The sequence below is a fragment of the Schistocerca gregaria genome, chromosome 5, assembly GCF_023897955.1.
Source record: "Schistocerca gregaria isolate iqSchGreg1 chromosome 5, iqSchGreg1.2, whole genome shotgun sequence".
Taxonomy (NCBI): Eukaryota; Metazoa; Arthropoda; class Insecta; order Orthoptera; family Acrididae; genus Schistocerca; species Schistocerca gregaria.
The window spans coordinates 311,561,863-311,580,406 of NC_064924.1; the positions used below are offsets into that span (position 1 = coordinate 311,561,863).

The 18,544-nt window shown below is 37.4% G+C and overlaps 1 protein-coding gene across 4 annotated transcripts in view; it reads left to right on the forward strand.

Moving 5' to 3' along the window:
* Nucleotides 1-12,595, forward strand: part of LOC126271987 (uncharacterized) — a 68,123-nt gene extending 55,528 nt beyond the window's left edge. For all 4 annotated transcript variants that reach the window (XM_049974461.1, XM_049974462.1, XM_049974460.1 and 1 more), the window contains 3 exons: nt 11,480-11,581; nt 11,916-12,069; nt 12,141-12,595. In XM_049974461.1, coding sequence (XP_049830418.1) covers nt 11,480-11,581; nt 11,916-12,069; nt 12,141-12,277 — 393 coding nt within the window. In that variant the 3' untranslated portion in view covers nt 12,278-12,595. The remainder of the gene's footprint in view (nt 1-11,479; nt 11,582-11,915; nt 12,070-12,140) is intronic.
* Nucleotides 12,596-18,544: the final 5,949 nt, after the last annotated feature.

Below are 18,544 nucleotides of genomic sequence, written 5' to 3' on the forward strand. Positions count from 1 at the left end.
GCCATTCATGCATCTTTTCATCCTACATCTTTATACTCTACACCTCCTTACTTCTGTATGCATCCTCTTTTGTTTGAAGCTGGCACAGAACCTACAGTAGAATATCTTTGGCTTCCCTCTGACAACCATGCCTCCATCCTTGCTACCTTCCCTGTTTTCCTTTCCCTGTTGCTTCATAACCTGGGTTGTGAGTAACTAAATCCACTTTCCCTTCTTCCCTTTCTTTCCCCTCTCTCCTCCCTGATGAAGGAACATTTATTCCGAAAGCTAGGAACTTAAATTTTCGGTTGTTTTTTGTGTTTCTATCGGCTGTACTGAGCTGAGGTAAGTACTGGCCAACCCCTCTATCTCTTTGTTAGTAATTGTTTCACATCTTTATATGAGATTTTCCATTAATTAGTTAGATGATTGAAGTAGAGAGGATATAAAATGTAGACTGGCAATGACAAGGAAGAAAAGAGATTTGTTAACATCGAGTATAGATTTAAGTGTCAGGAAGTCATTTCTGAAAGTATTTGTATGGAGTGCAGCCATGTACGGTATAACATCCCAGCTTCCTCAACCAAATTATAACGTCCCAGGACTTTCTGCACCAAATTATATCATTTCAGCTCCTCAACACCAAATTAAAACGTTGCATTAGGAGGTGTCTGCTTCTTGCAAAAGGTCTTGAGTTCATATTGACGACAACAAGTAATTCTTCATTACAGACGTTTATTTACAAACAGAACTGACAGACTTCACAGACTCAACAACTCACTCTCCGAGCTAACCGCACTGCATATCCGAACTGGCAAACTGACAACTCCTAGGTGTATTAATATCTTTCCAAACAATGAGAGTCTTTGGCAATGTTTTGTTTACAATACGATAGCAATTCACGACTTAAAACCAAATCAGACATTACAGAACTTTAGCACAGATTAAAGCAAGTAAAAGGATCAGCACATATAAATTCTTACAAGCATAATTTCCAAATAGACTTTATAACATTTTTCTACCAGCTTCTGGATAACCTTCACCAGATTTGTACCGATGTTTCCAGAAATATTTTGACATTTGATTCTGGATATTTCTTGAGTGATTTAGAACAACTATTTATATGTAAAATGCTTTAAATCGTGTTTCAAAACGTAAATAAATCTTTTTAGCAATATTTCTTGATACAAATCATCTTTCGAAATTAGGTTATGAAACAGTTTTCACAAGTTTTCGTATTTTTGCGATCATAATATAGAATTTCTCCATAGAAAGTTCCAGAAGTGTGCATTAAACGTTCATTTACATACTTTCTCTTTAGCTGGTGAGTTTTTAAAAGTATTTTGTCCATATTATACGAAATAATTTAGCTCAAAACTGATAATTTATACAATTAATCAGAGCTACAGCAAACAGTGAGTCTTTCTTTTACAAAATGAAATATAATTACAAAATTGAATGATAATAGGTTACTAACACTAATATTTATTTACACTAATTCTATTTTTGTTCTTTCTGTGCAAAATGTCCTAATATTGGCACAGTACAATATTTAAACATCACCAAAGTTTCCCTTTACATTTTGCATATCTGTATCAACATCCCCTAAAAGTCTACAGTATCGAATACTTCAATATGTCCCAATATGTCCTGTAATGTTACAATGGGAGTGAAACATTGATGATAAATAGTTTGGATAAGAAGACAATAGAAGCTTTCTAAATGTGGTGCTACAGAAGAACGCTGAAGATTACATGGGTAGATTACATAATTAGCAAGGAGGTATTGAATAGAGTTGGGGAGAAGAGAAATTTGTGGCACAGCTTGACAAGAAGAAGGGATTGGTTGGTAGGACATGTTCTAAGGCATCAAGGGATCACCAATTTAGTATTGGAGGACAGCGTGGAGGGTAAAAGTTGTAATGGGAGGCCAAGAGATGAATGCACTAAGCAGATTCAGAAGGATGTACGCTGCAGTAGTTACTAGGAGATGATGAAGCTTGTACAGTATAGAGTAGAATGGAGAGCTGCATCAAACCAGTCTCTGGACTGTAACGACCACAACAACAACAACAACAATCACAATAACATAAAATATTCTGCTCACTGATATTAAAAAACTTTTTTGTTTTTCTTTTAGTTGGTCCTAAGTTTTTCCTCCTCAACATTTTTTTTTCCTTTTCTGTGTCTATTAACCATGGCAATGATTTCAACATTTTTTTCATTTACTAGTAGTCTGAAATTTCACAAAGAAGTTTCATCACATGCTCTGTTAAATCTCTCTCCCAAATATGTAGGTTAGAAGTGGCCTTTTATTTTTTTATTTTGACATCCCAGGCCCATTTTACTAATTCTTACACTTATTACAGTTCAGATTTTAGTTCCAGTTTTTGAAAACAACCCCAATTCATTCCATATTCATCATTTAGTTTTGTGTCTTGTTGCATTTGTAAATCATAAAAACGTATTCCGTAACATAATTTTACATTGTACAAAAGGTGTCTGGATAGTTTTAAATTTGTATTTTATTTCTGGTTTATTAACAATTACATACAATAACAATACATTTCCACCATGTATGATCTTGCCATTAAAAAAATGTGAAATGAAAAATATCGTAATCATTATGTGGAAATATACTTTGAAAATCTATGGTTGGTTTTATTCGAACAATTATCAATGTACATCACCATGTGGCAGTTTTCGAAAAGAAGAAGGAAGGAGTACTACGGTTTAACATCCTGTGTAAGACTCTGAGTGTAAAACATATCACTAAGAAAAGTTTTAACAATCAAATTAGTTATGGGAAGTGTGATTGAATTATTTGCTGGTATTTTTGGAAACTACATTAATAACTACACAGCTGTTCCAAATCATTTTTCGTCTATTGTGTGCAATGTCCTAGACAAAAACAAACATAACCTAACACAGTTTTGATCTGGTAACAAGTAACACAGATAACCTGCCTTAACGTTGAACATAATAGCAACTAAATAGGTGAGCACTGCCGCTGTTGATCAATAAACATCAACAGTTAGCGTTTTACTTATTATTGTTTAGATCGGTGTTTAATTGGAAGTACAGCTAATAATTACTAATCTTTGACAATTTGATGCATCATTTCTCACTACAGAATATTTTACAAAATATATAATTTAGGTAGAAATATATTTTCTTATCAAAATTAATGAAATAATTTTGTGAATTATTATTCCAGACTAATTCTAACCAAAATTTTAATTACGCAATTGTTTTTCTTCCTAATTTTCTCCCTGCGCATTTGGCACAAGATTAACAAACTGTTACTGTCAAATATTCAAAAAAAAAGTTGGGAAATATTTTAAAGCAATTTCAAGTTCTTCCAGTATTGTCTGGAATGTTCTGCAAACTAGCTTTTAATAAAATAATAATAATTTTGAAATCTGGTTACATAGTTTTTTGTATAATTACATCTGTGGGGACAGACAATTCATCTAGATTAGAAAATGACTATGGTTTAAAATAAATACAAAACATTAACATGTTTCAAAACTTCATATCAGCTTCTTCTTTAAAGTTAGGGGACCAGTTTCTACACTAATCTGTACTATAATAATATATTGCAAAGTTGCAGTCACCACATTCAAATAATGCACAAGAACATCGTCTATGTTTGTTATGTTGTGTAAGCTATATGTAATGTAACATTTGTATCTACTCCATATTTGAAAAAATATCTAAAATTTTACAGATATTTGAAAACAGAGACTACTTGATAATCTGTTCAGACGTATCAGATGAAAATGAAGAACAGGCAAATGCAGAATCAAAGGTTAAGCACACAGGAAGGAAGCATTTATGTTTATTTGTCAAAATTCTCAGCATTCTGTTGATAGAAGTCAGACAATGGAGTCTCCAGTACCTAATGTACTAAGTTAATAAAGTACAGGGTGCTCATAATCAAAGTTCCATTTTCAAAACAGTGTAGAAAGAGAAACATTGCCCAGAATTACATCAAATCAGAAGGAATATTATTGATGAAGAGGGAAATGTCATGGGACAAAAATATTTTAACAAAAACTTTACCAATAGACAGTACAGTAAGTAGCAGATGATGCACACCAACTGACGCATATCACATAGCTGTTCATAAGTCCGAGACACCCAACGTGACAGTCCCCATGAAGGATCATCACTGGTGGTAAAGCTCTTTTACAAGAACAGTGACTGTGTGCCAGTAGCACTGAAGAAGTTCTGGACACTCAATGGTATAAGAAAAGAAACAGTTCGATGTCTCCTAAGGGTCTGGAGGAAATGTTTACAAATTTTGAAAAGACAGATTCTTGTGAAGTGCAAGGTGGCTGAGGGAAGAAAGCAGCTGACCTGACATCTGTGAAAGATGTGGCTGCAGCATTGCAGGAAGGGTTGAGCAGTGATGTGCAAACATGCAGTGCATGAGGAATTGCCCGAATGTTGGACATGAATGTGAGCATGGTGCATAAAATCCTACAAATTAACCTGCATTGCTATCTATAGAAAGTCACCCACGTTCAGAAGCTGCTTCCTTTTGTATCCCGCCTGGAGGGCAGCATGTGGGTAGGAGCAGGAGCAAGAAAATGTAATACACTTTGGTACTACAAGGAAGTAAAAGTGGTTTACTGGTGCAAGAAGATTAATACGTAACTTTGCACTGAGGTGTGCAGCCTTAGACCCGTCGTAAGTTAAGCGAAGCTGAGGTGAAGCATCCCGGCCATCTACTCTTCATCAAATGGGCTGAAACTGGAGCAGAGCTCGTAGAGCACAGCACAGGCTAGAGGGTGCTGTTGTTGGTGTCGGTGTCATAGTGCCAACCTACACCATGGCATAGTGGCTAGTGATGCCACATCCCTCCCCCTCTGAAATGATGAACCATCATTGAATATGGCTTCTGACGGTGGGTGGAGCAACCCAGGTGCGGTGCAGCTGAGGGGGCAGACAGCGGAACTGCTGGGACATGCTGTCTACCCACAACCCTGAACAGCTCGCGAGGTGATGAGGAAAACGCCCCGTGGAAACCTGCCCAGGCCTCGCACTGCTACTGGTAATGCTCTGATGAGTAGACGGAGGTGGAGCAATGACCTGCATGAGTGACGGCAGCGGCAGCGTGATGACAGCCTCAGCATCCATTGGTTCCGGCACCACAGATGAACGTGGCTGGGGCGGCGATGACAGCGAGGGCGGCGGTGGCAGCCGGAGGTGCAGCCATGGCAGCGGCGAGAGGAGCCCATCTGGCGCAGGTGACTGGACTGGAGCGTTGACGATGGGACGCAAGCCCGGGGAGATGTGAGAGCTGGGGGGTACTGTCGGTTGAGTTGTGGGCTCAAGCGGTGGAAGCTGCGAAGCCTCCAATCCTGCCGGAAAACAACCAGAGGCAGACAGAACACGAAGGACGGCGCAAATGGATTTGGTTCCCGTGTCGCTTGACAGTGTCGGAGGGACCAGAAATGAGAAATAAGGTGTGGCCAAGCTGGCAAAGAATGCGCCCCTGCTCCCATTGCTGCCTGCCAGAGAAAATGCGATAGAACGCCAAAGCATGCAGAGTCAAGCTGGAACGAGGCGAAGCAGTGGGAGCGCACAGTGGCAGGTGCAATAGCTGCAGGAGCAACCGATGGGTGCGGCCATGTAGCAGTTCTGCTGGGGAACCAGTGCCACACAACTGGGAGCAATATGAAGCAAGGAAAGTCCAAAGTGCGCACTCGTGAGAGTGAGTGGTGTGCAACTTGCTCATCTGTGAATTAAATGTACGCACAATGTGTTCAGCCTTGCCATTTGACTGGGGTTGGAACAGGGCTGAGGTCAGATGGCAAAAGCCATTAGCAGCACAGAATGCTTCAAACTCTGATGACACGAATTGGGGGCCATTGTCAGTAACAATAACTTCAGGAAGGCCCTCAATGCAGAAAATAGACATCAGAGCCCGAATAGTCTGGCAGATGTAGTGGAAGACATAGGGACAACAAAAGGAAAATTGCTGTATGCATCAATAATGATCAACCAGTGGGTGTCCCAGAACAGACTCGCAAAATCAATATGAACGTGCTGCCAAGGTGCAGGAGGAGTCAGCCAAGCAAAGAAATGCTGGTGCGGAGCAGATTAATGTTCCGCACAAGAGTAACAGTTATCAAGCAAATTCTCAATATGTTTATCAAATCCAATCCAAGTGCAATGACAATGTGCTAATTGCTTCATTCGTGCTATATCCCAATGACAAGGGTGCAGCAAGTGGAGAAATTCCGACTGCAACGAATGAGGTACAACCACACGAGACTGATCATTGTCAGTTCATAACAAGATAACACCATGGTGTACAGACAAGTTAAGACGTTGTGCAAAGTAACGTCAAACAAGTGGATCTCAAATCTGCATAGCAGATGGAGGCCACTGAGTACGAATATACTGCAAAAGAATCTGCAAAGAAGCAATGGCAGCTGTTGCGCCAGCAATGTGATGAAAATCCACTGGAAAACCATCAGCTAAGCAATAAACATGCATGACAATTTGGAAGAATCAAACACTTCGTCAGGACTGATAGGCAGACGAGACAAAGCATCAGCATTGCCATGCTGCGCCATAGGCCAAAACAAGATTTTGTAATTGTTGTTAGACAAAAACAAAGACCAATGTTACAACTTTTTTGCAGTATGGGCCGGAACTGGCTTTGATGGGTGAAACAATGACGTGAAAGCTTATGGTCGGTGACCAAATAAAACTTGCGACTGTACACAAAACAATGAAACTTTGTCGCTTCATATAACAGCTAAAGCTTCTTTCTCGATTTGAGAATAGTTTTGCTGGGCAGAATTGAGCAACTTAGATGCAAAAGTGATCAGGTGATCAACAGAATTAATGCGGTGTGAGAGAACCACTTCGATGCCGTGAGAAGATCCATCGAGAGCCAAAACAACTGGTTTGGAGAGACGGGACGGAATCAAACAGTGATCACTCGACAAAGCAGATTTGAGCTTGTGGAAATCAGCGTCACATTCTGAAGAACAAACCAAAGGAATGCAAATGCACTGCAATCTGCGCTGCATTTGGTATAAACCAAATAAATATGAAATTTTGTCCAAAACAGATTGAAGTTCTTTCACGTTCATGGGCACTGGCAAGTCTCTAATCACACTGAGATGTGACAGGGAGGGGTGGATACCCTGTCCGTTAATCATATGTCCTAAATACTGAATTTCAGTTTGAAAAAATTTGCACTTGTATCTGTTACAGTTTAGTCCTGCCTGCAAAAGTACAGTAAATAAGGCACACAAATTCTGCAAATGTTTTTCAGGGGTGTGACCTGATAGAACTATATTGTGCAGATAGTTGGAACAACCAGGGACAGTGGCATGCAACTGCTGCAAATAAGACTGAAAAATAGCAGGAGGCGAAGCACAGCCAAACGGAAGTCAGCGAAACTTGAACAATCCAAGATGGGTGTTGATCACAAAGTAGGGCTGTGACTGTTTGTCAAGCATAATCTGAAAGTATGTGTCCCATAAGTCAATTGTGGAAAAGAATTTTCCTGCACCAAGCTTATCAAAAATGTCTTCAGGACGTGGTAAGGGAAACTTAGCTACCACTGTCTGGGGATTTACTGTAGACTTAAAGTCGGCACAAATACAGAGACAACCGTTTAGTTTCTTCACACACACTAGAGGAAAGCCCATGGTGAAGCAGAAACAGGGTTGATGACACTGCTGTCTTGCAAATGCGTAAGTTCAGCAGCTACGGCATCGTGCAGTGCATGCGGTACCAGGCATGCGCGCTTGAAAACAGGCATGACATTGTCTGTCACTACAACATGTGCTGCAAAGTCTGTAGCACAACCAAGGCCATCAGAAAAGAGTTCAGCAAAATCATCGCATAGTGTGGCAACACTGTCTGCGTGGTCACTACGGTTGATGCATAGTACATCACTAGAGCAGAGCACATGGAAAGACACTGTGTAGGTTGTCGCACCATACTGGCTTGCAAACTACACATGCCGAGCACTGAGATTCCCTGTCCAGTAAATGCAGTCAGTGTTGAATGTGAACATAGAAGTGGGGGTGAACCAAGCAAGCCATATGTTTATTTGTTCAGTAAAGAAACTGATGCACCAGTGTCCAGCTGCACGCAAACAGAATGTCCACAAATGTTCAAAGTCACAAAAAGTTTCCTCGCATCGTGCTGAATGTGAGAGGAAGTGTCAGGCAAAACTTGATTCACACAATGAGCTGTTGAAGTATGTAAACCAGAAGGCTTTGAATAAATGGCATTAACATCCATAGGCTGATGTAAATCATGGTCACGGCGGTTGTCATTGTGGCGATGCCCACACGAGTCACAAGAAGGGGAGACAAATTGTAAATTAAAGTTTCTCTTACTACACACAGCTTGCACATGTCCTTTCTTATTACAAAAAGAACACTGTGCTTGACGGGAAGGGCAACTGTCCCATGGGTGGGCACAAAAGCAGTTTGGACATGATTTTAGTTTCTTAGAGGGTGCCGGGTTTGAATCATGTATACGTGTGCACAAGCAGCATAGCGTGGCTGGCTGGGCTGGATGGAAGGGCACATGTTGTGTCGTGCTAACAGTAGACACTCCTGGGGTTATGTTGAATGCGGTAGTAGCCATGTCTAATGTATCTTGTCTTTCTAGCAAGTCCACTACTCCCTAAAAAGATGGGTTCTTAAATTTTAGGATTTGCTCGCAGATGCGGTGATCCACAATAGTGGCTCTAATCATTATATACACATATGAGTGTCCACATGAGCAATTCAAGTCACAATCAGAAATTAGTCCCTGAAGGTCCGCTAACCAAGATTTATTTGACTGAGTAGGGCCATGCCAGAGACGAAAGAGTTTTTAACGTGCAGCTACAACATTTACACTGTCACGGAAGTGGGAGTTCAAAGCATCAATCACTTTGTGGTACGTATTAGTTTCTGGGCGGGTGGTGGGAAACAATTTAATGGGTACAAGGTACAACACAACACCTGCGTTGTCAATGAAAAAAAGCAAGCTGCTCTGGATCTGGGTTGTTGTTAGCTGTGAAGTGTGCCTTGAGCTGGTCAATGTATTCTGGTCAGCATTCAACACTAGGATTAAAGGCATAAAATGGCGGCACCATCGGCGACAGTGTCAGTACAGGTGGTGGTGTCAGATGTGCTGAAGTAGCTGCAGTTTGTAGTGTGACCAGTCCATTTATGGCAGCAAGCAGCTGCATAATTTGCTGAGCCTGAAAAAATGCAAGATGGGATAGTGAAGCCTGTTCCTGTGGCAAAGCCATAGTTTACACAAATGAGAGTCTTATAGTGAGACTAACATGAAAAGAAAGCAGGACTGAGCAAAGAAAGCAACTGATAGGAGAGCAGAAAAAATAAAAATCTCATCGCAAACCTCCGTATCCTACCTGGAAGGTGGTGGGTGGGTAGGAGCAGGAGCAGGAAAAGGTAATACATGTCAGTACTGCAAGAAAGTAAAAGTGGTTTATGGTGCAAGAAGAGTAATAAATAACTTTTCACTGAGGTGCCCAGCCATCTGCTCTTCATCAAATGGGCTGAAACTGGAGTGGAGCTCATAGAGAACAGCACCGGCTAGAGGGCACTGTTGTCGGTGTTGGTGTCATAGTGCCAACCTACGCCGTGGCATCATGGCTATCAATACCACACTTCCTATGACCTACCAGCAAGACAAATGTTTACTCTGGAATTTCTGGCTCGCATGGAAGTGCACAATGAATGATGAAGGAACATTCTGTGGACAGACAAAGCCCATTTCCATCTTCAAAGACATGTCAATACAGAGTGTTACTGAAAATCCAGAGACCGATGACCTCATTGTTTGGTCTCTTCCACCACATCAACCCCAACCAGAAATCCACATACATATCAACCAGTGCCACAGATTTGACTGAAGTGTGGGATGATACCATTGTTTATTGTACGGCTGTACTTTTTTGAGAGATGAGTCCTGCATATCCTGTTACCTGTTCTTTCACTGGTAAATGCTATGTCGATCTTTTGTGCATCATCACCCCACCCCTTCAATAGTATGGATGTGTCAGTAGGATCATTTTTATGCAAGGTGATGCTCCTCTGCACACTACACAGCCAGTGGAATGGGAGTTGCAGAGGCTTTTTGGAAAAGCTAGAATTATCAGCCGTGGTTTCCCTACATCCTGGACATTGAGATCACCTAATGTTAATCCATGTGACTTATGGCTGTGGAGTTATCTGAAAGATGTTATATTCAGTACTCCAATTACAAATGTAGGTCAAACAAAAGCATGCATTGTGTAACACTTAATGAAAATGACCCCCAAGACAATGATCTGTTGTGGAACATGATGTTTCTTGATTTCAACTTGTGTCAGAAAACGGTGGACAGCACATTCAACTTGTCTTGCACCAGTGTCACAACAATTAGAAACTGATGAATTTTCCTTTTTATGAGGTTTTTGGCCCTAAGACAATTGAAAACCAATGTATTTTGTTTTTATGCATTTTTTTGGCCCCAGGACAATTGAAAACCAATTCTTCTCATCCAGTATGGCAAGACATTGCTTTGGTGGATCAGCTTACCTAACCAGCTGTGCCACAGTTGTTGACTGCCAGACTTGTAAAGTCATGCATATTGAGCATAATGGGTGATGTAATGTGCAACTCTAATCATATTGTGATTTATCTGTCATTTGTAGCTGATCTGATTTGTGTTTAGATATTTACAGTGCCAGCTACTGGTGAAACTTACCTTAATCCCCACTGGGGTGTGTCAATATTATGCTGTTCAGATTTGATGTCATTCTGAGCAGTGGTTCTTTCTCTGCAACGTTTTGAAACTAGAACATTAATTATGGGCATCCTGTATGTAATGGATTAAAATGGGCCATTGAATGATTATGCTGCTGCTGATGATATGTTGGAGATTCATCATAGTATTGAATTGTTTCAGTCACGCCATTTAACACAACACTCTAGAGGCTGAGCTATGTTTAACATGTTGAGAAAGGTTTAAACTGTGCAGAATTTATATAAAGTTTGTACTCTAATTAACAACTAAAATTTTAAAGTTGTTTGAAAACAGAGACTACTTCATAGTCAGAGAGTCAGTCTGTCCAGACATATCAGATGAAAGTGAACAGACAAATGGTGAATCAAAGGTGAACACAAAGGAAGGAAGCATTTATATCGGTTTATCTAGATTCTCATGACTCCGTTACTAAAAGTCACAATGTTTTGATGGAGATTCCTATTATCACCTTCAGAAATTGAGCCCTATGTTTAATGTAATAACAAAGAATGTAAGGGATCTGAATGGGTCAATAAATGGTTATGCTGATGATGATGACAAATAGGAGTTCCATTACAATAGTGAATAGTTTCATTCACACCATTTAACACAACACTCTAGAGGCTCAGCTGTATTTAATACGTTGAGAAAGATTTAAACAGTCCAGAATTTGTGCAATGTTTATGTTTGAACTAACAACTAAAATTTTACAGCTGTTTGAAGACAGAGATTACATGGACTGCTTGATAGTCAGAGGGCCAGTCTGTCCAGAAATATCAGATGAAAGTGAAGAACAAACAAATGCAGAATCAGAGGTGAGCACAAAGGAAGGAAGCTTTTGTATTTGTTTGTTTGAGATTCTTACCATTCTATTACTAAAAGTCATAATGTTTTGAAACATATTCCTGTCAACACCTTTGGACAATGAGCCCTTTTATGTGCTAACAATGTATGTAATGGATCAAAATGGGCCATTAAATGATAATGATGATGACAAGTAGGAGGTCCATTATAATAGCGAATAGTTTCATTCACACTGTTTAACACAACACTCTAGAGTCTCAGCTATATTGAATATGTTGAGAAAGGTTTAAACAGTGCAGAATTTGTGTAAACTGTGTGTTTGAATTAAAAACTACAATTTTACAGGTGTCTGAAAACAGAGACTACACAGACTACTTGATAGTCAGAGGACCGGTCTCTCCTGATTTACCAGATGAAATTGAATGTGAAGAACAACCTGTTACTGACTCAGGAGAAGTTCCATCCTTAAGTTCTGCTGTTTTTCAGCTAAGTTCAGGAGGTATGTATACTGATGTTCATTGATTTTGTATGGTTGTGAGATGCAAGTAAACAAAGCAGCTCTTCTTCCAGAAGTGGGCCCTGGGGCTTCCAAAGATGGTGAATATAAGAATCCAGAATACTACTCATACCATAAGACATCTTACTATGAAGCTCATCTTGAAATGCTGAAATATCGACAACAACAGCCTTCAAACCGTTCACGCTGAATGTACAGTACAACTTGAGAAAGCTTATTACCTCAGTATCACAAAGAAAATAATTAAATTGGAATCAGTTCTTCACAACAACATTAAATAAGCATAATATGAAAAATAACATTTACAACAAATGATTGCATAATACATTTCTCTTTTGTTGTTCACGGCCTACCCATGATGAGAATGAATTTATTTGTGATGTGGTAATGAACAAATCTCCAGTTTTACTGATATTTTCATCGGTGTCAATTTAAGACTTACTGTAAAATAAAAATTATGAAAATAAAAATATGTTTTAATGTAGAAGACAACATGTCAAGAACCATCTTTCTTTTTCCAGTAATTTAAGTAACAGCATGTTAGTCTGTACGTTTCTGTACACGCTTACAACCTACAACTACATGGCACTTGAAACTGTGGAAAATGGTTGTCGAATAATTGTGGATAGCTTTATAAAAATGTGATGAAGTAAATATCCAAATCTTGCTTTGTTGTTCAATGTGGAACAGCAGTTTCATTCATAGCCTCATTGTATTTACAAATAAATTAATTTGCTGTCTGATAAGTATTCATCAACCAGTTCACAAAAAGATGACACTGAATTGTAAATTTTGCTCATGACAAGATATAGTAATCAAGAGCGTAAACACAACCATCCCATACACACCTCAGATGTATTTGTATTTTTTTATTATTAGTCCTGTAAATCATGTTTAGGTACACATTTGGCACAAATGATGTAGGACAAGTCAGGTTGGTACAGTATATAGAACATCATACACATTGTTATTTTGAAAAGATAAGTAATTAAAAATTATTCAATACATGTTGAATATTGATGACAACATTAATATAATGAAATAATGTGATAGATTGGCTAAGAACATTTGAGCAATTACACTACAGTTTTCTGGTACTCTAAAAACTCAAAAACAGAATAGAAGCAGTGGTCAAGCAAATACTCTTTCAGTTTCACCTTAAACTTTTGTAAATTTTGCATCTGTGGGAGATAGTTTGGCATGTGATCATACAGCATTATGCCAGTATGATACACTCCTCTCTTACAAATGTTTGTACTTACTGTATTTACATGCAAATAATGCTTCTGCCTAGTATCATGAGGGTGGAAATCACAGTTATACTTGAAGATATTTACATCTTTTAAAATACTTTCTTTGGTGAAATTTAGTATTTCATGCATATATAAGCAAGGAAGAGACAGTATATTATGATTTTTAAATACTGGGCTACAGGAGTCCCTGTACTCAGCATGGTTTATTATCCTAACAATCTTTTTCTGTAGCCTTAATGTTTTGTTGGTGCCTAAGGAGTTCCCCCAAAAGATAATACTGTGCATCAGCAGCGACTGAATACTGTCATGGTACATTGTGATCACTGATGCACGGCTTGAATTTTGTGAGAGGATTCTTAATGCATATGTAAGTGTGTTTAACTTTTTATTTACATGATTAAGATGTGTCTCCCATTTTAGGTTTTGCTGAATATGTATACCTAAAAATTTTGTATATCTCACAGATGCAACAGTTTTTCCATCAATTTTAAAAATCAGTCTTGCAGGATGTAGTTTCTGTAAACTGTGAAAATTGACTGTCACTGTTTTATCATTGTTTATTATTAGCGTCTTTGTTCTGAATCATTGTGTTAAATTTTGTATTATACCTGTAGCTGTTTTTTTGTACGGTTTCCTCATCACATGATTTGATTAGCATATTTCTGGCATCTGCAAAAGTTCTGTTGTCCCTGTAGTTATTTTTTCTGGAAATAATTAACATAAAAAATGAAACGAAATGGCCCATGGACTGACCCTTGAGGAACTCCATATGTAATGTTTTATGCATTACTGTAAAAATTACATTTTTTGTGTTTTTATGTCTTTGTATTTCAGTTGAGTGGTCTGTTGACAGTCATGAAGGTAGAAATGTATCCATTTGTTTGGCAGGCCTCATATTCCATAATTACCTAACTTCTACAACAGCATATTATGATCACTTACATCAAAGGCTTTACTAAGGTCAAGAAATATGTCAGATACATGTTGCTTATTATCTATTCCTGTTAGAATTTCATTTAATAAGGTATAAATAGCTGACCATGTTGATCTGCCAGTTCTGAATCCATGTTACACATCACTTATTACGTTTGCTTTATTTAGGAAGGCTGTCAGCCTTCTAAGAAATAGTCTTTCAAGAATTTTGCCAAAGCCTGACAATACTGATACAGGTCTATAGTTTGCAGCTTCATGTTTGTCCCCTTTCATGTACAGTGGTGTCACTTTTGCCATTTTCAGAATTTTCCGGGATATACCACTCGTGAATGATGAATTGAAAATATCCATTAATGGTTCTACAATAGATGTTACATTTGCTTTGAAGATAATATCTGGTATTTCATCAGTACCTGCTGAATATTTATTGGGTAACCTTTTTATAATGACAGATAATTCCTTACTTGTTGTAGGAGACATAAATAGGGTTCTTGTAAGAATTTTTGTATCTGACTGGAGTGTATTGCAGTCTGGTTGTGAGTTGTAATGTTTGGTAAACAGATGGTGTGCTATGTTTGAAAAGTAGTTGTTAAATTTATTTGTCACTACTGTGAGGCTGATTATTTTATTGTTGTTTTCATGAAGATTACTGAATAGGTCTTCAAGTATCATGTAGTACATGCTGAGCAAGTCTTACTCATGTGGATGTTTTACATGTACTCACACTAGGTCTTCATATTTACTCAGAAACGACATGTTATTACTTTTGGAAAAAAGAAGTTGAAAGTAGTTCCAATTCCCTTCTCTAACTGAGGTTTTCAGAAGGTTTCCATTAGTTGTCGGCACATGCTAGATCTGTTAATTCTCTCAGGACCTGTCAAGTATTCCCAACTGGGAATCTCTTTGTCTCATTTTTTATTCTTTGAGGCTTTGCTGATAAGAACCCAGAGTTTTACAGCGGCCCTGCTCACTTGGCAGGATGGAGGAAACACATGACAAACAGCAGTCTCACAGGAATAGAAATGGCCTCCCATTACAATACAATAAATGAAACACTACTTGTGAAATTAACTGGTATATGGATTAAAAGCAAAGGAGATGGAGTCAGCACACAAATAAACTAGTAAATAGCTGTCTTAGACTTTTGTACTTACAAGAACTGTGTTAGTACTCATTGTGTGTGTGTGTGTGTGAGAGAGAGAGCTAGAGAGAGAGAGAGAGAGAGAGAGAGAGAGAGAGAGAGAGAGAGAGTGAGTGAGTGTGGGTGTGGGTGTGTGTGTTTCTCTATATCTCTTATCACACACAACAGTAAATATAAATGATAGAAATAGTTATACATTTTATGTATGTGAAACATTTATTCACAGAACTTTCACGTTATTACACATTTATTTTATGAAAATAATATCTTCATTTTAAGACTTCATGTTTATTTCAACTCATGCAAAAATTTCAGGTACAATTTAGAAACAATAAACAAACAAGAATACTGTCAGATTCCTCCAAGAAAAAACTCTGAGACATTGTATTTTTTTTTCTATATTTCTACTGCCAAATTGTTGTGTATCTGAATGCTTTGATGAAAATAATGATATTTAATGAAAGGATTTATAGTTGTATGTTCATGAAGTTATATTTTCTTCTTTTACTGTGGTCACAGATATTCAAATTTTGTGGAATTCAGTTATATTACCTTAAGTAAAAATAGACATTTCTCTTCTAATCTTACCAGATGTATCAATATGTCAGTTGTTATAACTATGCGTCATCCAAAGAGGCACCACTAAGCGCAAGAGGGAGTCATGTATCCACTGGCACCAGGTCATGACGGTAAGCAACAGTGTAAAATGAAAGGACTGTCATGGCCTGGCTTAACCCTCACTTGTCTCAGCTCACTGAAATGTATCACATTCCCACTGATGGACATATTTTCAATGATCTTGTGATACTCAGCTCTTTTCTTGTCATTGATTTTTAGTTTTGTTCTTCCCTGCCATCAAAGTTTGGCTTACACATTGGAATGTATGAAGGTGGAATCGATTCACTATCTACAGTTGTACTCCTTAACTTGCCAGCTGTGGGCAGTGCAAACATGTGTGTTCAGCTCTTTCCAGATTTTTTTTTGTTGGCCTCTTTTTTTTATTGCATTGAATGTAATTTAAGTGCTGTTTGCATGTTCGAAGTTATCATTTTTTCTTCAAATACTTTTCTATTGATCCCACACATATAGGCTGCTATTTTCATGTCAAATATTTTTCAGTTATTTTGGAACATCAGAGGTCACTATTATCCTCTTGATTTTTTTTCTTTTGGTTTGAAACATCAAGAGTCACATTTTACATGTTCTCTAGTCTCATTCACATACTTACACATATACCTTCCCTTTATGAGCTTATGTATGGAACCTTGCTTCAAGATTCACAATATTCAGGAAAAGTATCAATAAGTGTATTCTGCTTTTATAACGTTTAATGTGATTTTCATGGTTCCCACATTATTTACATTAAATGTCAACTAAAATTCAACTCTAAATTAAGTTTTTAATTTTCTTGTTATATCCCTTTAATTCTGTCCTTAAAGTTGTTCTAATTATAGTATATTTGCATGGAAAAATCGGAAAATTTCCCATGCTTTGAGATTTATTTTTTTCTGTTTTCTGCTATACACATAATCTACATACCATGATTGATTGATTGATTGATTGATTTCATTTCATGTTCCACAGGTCCAATTGTGTTGGGTTCACAAGGATGTGGAACATGTCAGTTTTTTTACAGACATTCGCATTAGCATATACAGACATTTGAATACATAATTATATAAAAATTTATACAGTAATTCTTTGAGCAGCAATACAGAAAAAAGACTATACATATTTTCTTAGAACCATTAAAGCACTATGTAAAAAACAGATACAGAGCACAAATGGATACAGAGCTCAAGTTAAATAAAATTCACCTGGCATTGTTAAAATTTTGCAATTTATTTACTTAAAAATTCATCTAGACTGTAAAAAGCTTTTTCTAGCAGAAATATTTTAGGGCTTTCTTAAACTTGCTCTTGTTATGAATCTCTGTCTTTATTTCAGTAAAAGAGCATTGAAGAGTTTTGTTCCAGTGTAGTGGACACCCTTTTGCACCAAGCTCAAATTTCTACACTCGCTGTGTATGCCATTCTTCGTCCATGTATTATGCTTATTAAAATAACTGTTTGGTTGAAGTATCTCTATATTTTTACAGCCAAAACACATGAGAAAAAAATATATTAGCATGTAGTTAAGTTTTCAAAAGCTATTTCTTCATGAGTGTCTTGGGTGCAATCCACATATAGCCTCTAAAGCTCACTTCTGAACAATGAACACTCTCCTTCTAGTGGCTGGTTGCCCCAAAAAATAATGCCGTATTCAATAAGTGAGTGAAAATAGGCATAGCATGCCACTTTTGCAGCGTTAGGTTCAATACACGTAATGACAACCCGTAAAGCATACGTAGCAGAGCTAAGCCTCTTACAGAAATCTATAATATGCGAAGACCAGTTAATTTTCCTGTCAATGTGCACTCCAGGAAATTTTGTTATTTCCATTCTTTCTATTCACTGATTACCACATGTCACACTTATCTCTCTCTCTTTTTCTGATTTTGTACAAAACTTGTGATGAAGAAAGCTGGGATATTTTTAATTCCCCTCTTGTTATGCCATCTGCCTCCTTAAATTAGTTTTTTTAATTTTAACTAAATACCATTAACATGTATGTATATAACCTGTATTTTCATAATAGAGAAAGGCTGACTCTCAGTTTTAAAGAATATAACATCAGATCTAATTTTGTGCTTAGTGTTATGTATGTAATTGATTTTCTAATTTATTTTGTCTATTATTTGTTAGTATCTTTCATTATTGGGTGAAATCAATGATCATTTCATAACTTAAATTCTATTGTTGACTTATAAGCAAATATAAATTGTCTAATAAGTATAAACATTTGGAAGACAAAATGCTATTAATCTTAAAGTATCTATTTGACTCTATTCGAAAACATGTTAGCAATCCAGCCCTTAATTAATTCCAAAGTAACTAACACTTTTGTCAAAAGTATTGTTTACATTCTTACATTTGTTAATTTCATAATTTAACAAATAATTCAGCCTAACTCTTGTAGTAGAAGAAATTGTTAAAAAGACTCAATTATTTTATGTATTCAGTTAATTTAATGAGTTAAGTTTTAATTCTATTTTTTCTGTAAATTTAACTTTGTACAATGTGTAGTTTCA